The sequence below is a fragment of the Sapajus apella genome, unplaced genomic scaffold (assembly GCF_009761245.1).
Source record: "Sapajus apella isolate SASKATOON/1434 unplaced genomic scaffold, GSC_monkey_1.0 scaffold71, whole genome shotgun sequence".
NCBI lineage: Eukaryota > Metazoa > Chordata > Mammalia > Primates > Cebidae > Sapajus > Sapajus apella.
Genome location: NW_022437011.1, coordinates 163,885 through 166,317, shown reverse-complemented (window position 1 = coordinate 166,317; position 2,433 = coordinate 163,885). Strand labels below are relative to the sequence as shown.

Sequence of the window (2,433 nt, the reverse complement as noted above, 5' to 3'; positions counted from 1 at the left end):
ACTGAGTTTCATTTCTCTGTTTTTTTTTTTTTTTTTTTCAGCAGAAGCTAATAATGATAATAACAGTTATTATCATCATCATACCACAATGAGAGCTACCACTTATTAAGCATTTTATGTTATACAATGGTCATAGCAATCCTTCATCCTCACCACCTCCATTCTCATCCAAGCCAGCATCATCTCTCACTTGGAAAACTAGCTTCCTAAGTAGTTTCCTGGCCTCTCCACTTCCCTGTTTAAAATCTATTTCCTCACAATAGCAAGTGATGATGTAACGTCCCTTCCTGAAACCTCCTCCTGCTCCAAATTGCCCTGAGAACATATCAGGATTCCTCACCACAACCCACAAGGTCCTGCGTGATCCAGTTCCTGCCTGTCTTCCAGTTCATCTTGTTCACCCCTCTCCCTAGAGTCACGTGGACCTTTTTTCCTGCAATAAACTTTGTCCTTTCCCTCCTTGGATATTGCATTATATTCTCTGTGCCTGCACTTCTTATCCTCTGCTTTTTGTTATGCTGGTCTTAGGTCAAGATTTTTCTGCTCCAGCGACCTCCGTTGACCACCCTATTTTTTTTTTTGAAGGTGTTTGTCTATTTTACTGCTACATGTACAAGTCGATCAGAAGTGACACCTGTACAGACTCTGCCCTGAAAAGAATCAGTTCCATGGCTTTACTGTTGTAGTTTAGACTTGGCAACACAGGCGCAGTTTTCAAAACCAGACTCCCCTGCTGTCTAATACCTGCATCTGAGGGCAACACGGTGAGCGGGACATCTTTGGTTTCAATTTTTACAGAAGGCTCCAGTAGGGACTGGATTTTAACAGGCACTGGTGTCAGGGGGACCTTGGTCAATCTTATCAGCTCTGAAGGTGGAGCTCCCTGAAACTGGATCCGGGCCCCGGGCGAAACGGTGTGGAGAGTCAAAGGGATCCTGAGGTCTTGCTGGTGCGGCCCAAAGGCACCGGACGGCGGGGCCAGGACCTCCGCGCTGCCATGCACCAGGCCATTGGACGCGGGCTCGGCGCGGAGCCTGCAGTCCTCCAGGAGTCTCTCGGGTTCCTCCGTTTTGATGACTCCTTCTAGAGTGGCCGCTGGGCTTTTGCCTTCCCCGCCAGGCATCGCGTCCCGCATGACCTCCGCCTCCAGCTTGCCCTTCTCGTTCCCTCGGAAGTAGTCGAGGGCGGGCCCGGGGCCTTCCACCTTGACCGCCCTGGAGGCTCTAGGGCCGGTCTCCACCGCCCCCTGAGGCCCCGCGGACGGGTCCAGGCCAGGCCCCAGCTCCCGCTTCTCGGCCTTGACATGCAGCACCCGCGGCTGTACCGGGTGCAACTCGGGCCTGAAGGGGGCGCCCTCGGACGCGGCCGGCGACGGCAGGAGCAGCAGGTCGGGCCTAAACGGCGGCAGTCGCGCCTGCGCGGGCGAGGCAGCGGCGTCTTCGTCCCCGGCCTGAGGCTGCGGTAACAGCAACACCTGCTCCGGGTTCACCTGCGCCAGCCGCCGCGCCGCTGACCGTAAGCCGGACGATGCGGCCTCCCCGCACGAGGAAGCCAGCGTCGCAATGGCGGCCACGCCCGGTGTGGGCGGCGACGGAGGGGGCTCCCCGACCGCTGCCCAAAAGGAGGCGCCCTCGACCGGCCGCAGGGGTGGCGCGGGACGCAACGCGCGCGCTGGAGGAACCCGCGGCATTTGGCGCGGCTGCAGCGGCGGCTCTGGCCTGGCCCTCTCCATGGGGGAGGGGGACGCCCCGGCCTAGCCCCGGCCGGGATTGTGAGCTCAGCCGTTTGTTGGCGACCTTCCCACTCCCCCTTTCGGCTAAGACCCTTCGAAGGCCTTCCCCCGCCCCAGGAAACAGTCACCGCCTTTAATACAGCCGCGTCCCCACACCCTACGTCTGATGCAGTGTTGCGTGTGTGTGTCGCTCGAGCATCACGCAGTTGGGGCCAGCAGGCGGGGAGCCCGAGGTGGGCCCCACTGTCCCGAGCCAGGCCCCTGCCCGACCCGAGCTCCCTCCCAAGGCTGGCCTCCCCTCCCGGTGGTCTTCGTGGACCAGAAGCCATTCCTTCACCGCCAGTCCTCCGGAGTTGCCCATGGCTCCGCGGCTGCGGACCACTCTGTGGCACGGGATGAGGATGGGGACAGGGTTGCTTCTCATCGCTCCTCCCACCGCTCGCGCGGCTTTGGGGTTGCCTGCCAGGGCTGCTAATTGCTGGTAAGAAACCAATTAGCTTGCTGCCCGAGCACCCAGCAAGCGGCGGGGACTGACTCCCAATACACCGGGCAAAGCACGAAAGCTGGCCCCCACCACCATGTCCGATGCTACGGCCAAGAGTAGCATTCGGCGGCCTATCTTTGGAGGGACCATCTACCGCGCTCCCGCGTCTCAACTTCCTCCTTCTGGCAGCAAGCCAGTCGCTATTTCTGCCCGTTCA

General features: G+C 59.4%; 1 protein-coding gene across 1 annotated transcript; it reads right to left on the bottom strand.

The window, feature by feature from the left end:
- Positions 1-585: 585 nt before the first annotated feature.
- Positions 586-1,764, bottom strand: LOC116531429 (transcription factor SOX-30-like). The gene has a single exon (XM_032250149.1). The coding sequence runs from the start codon at positions 1,730-1,732 to the stop codon at positions 605-607; it is 1,128 nt and encodes a 375-aa protein (XP_032106040.1). The 5' UTR covers positions 1,733-1,764; the 3' UTR covers positions 586-604.
- Positions 1,765-2,433: the final 669 nt, after the last annotated feature.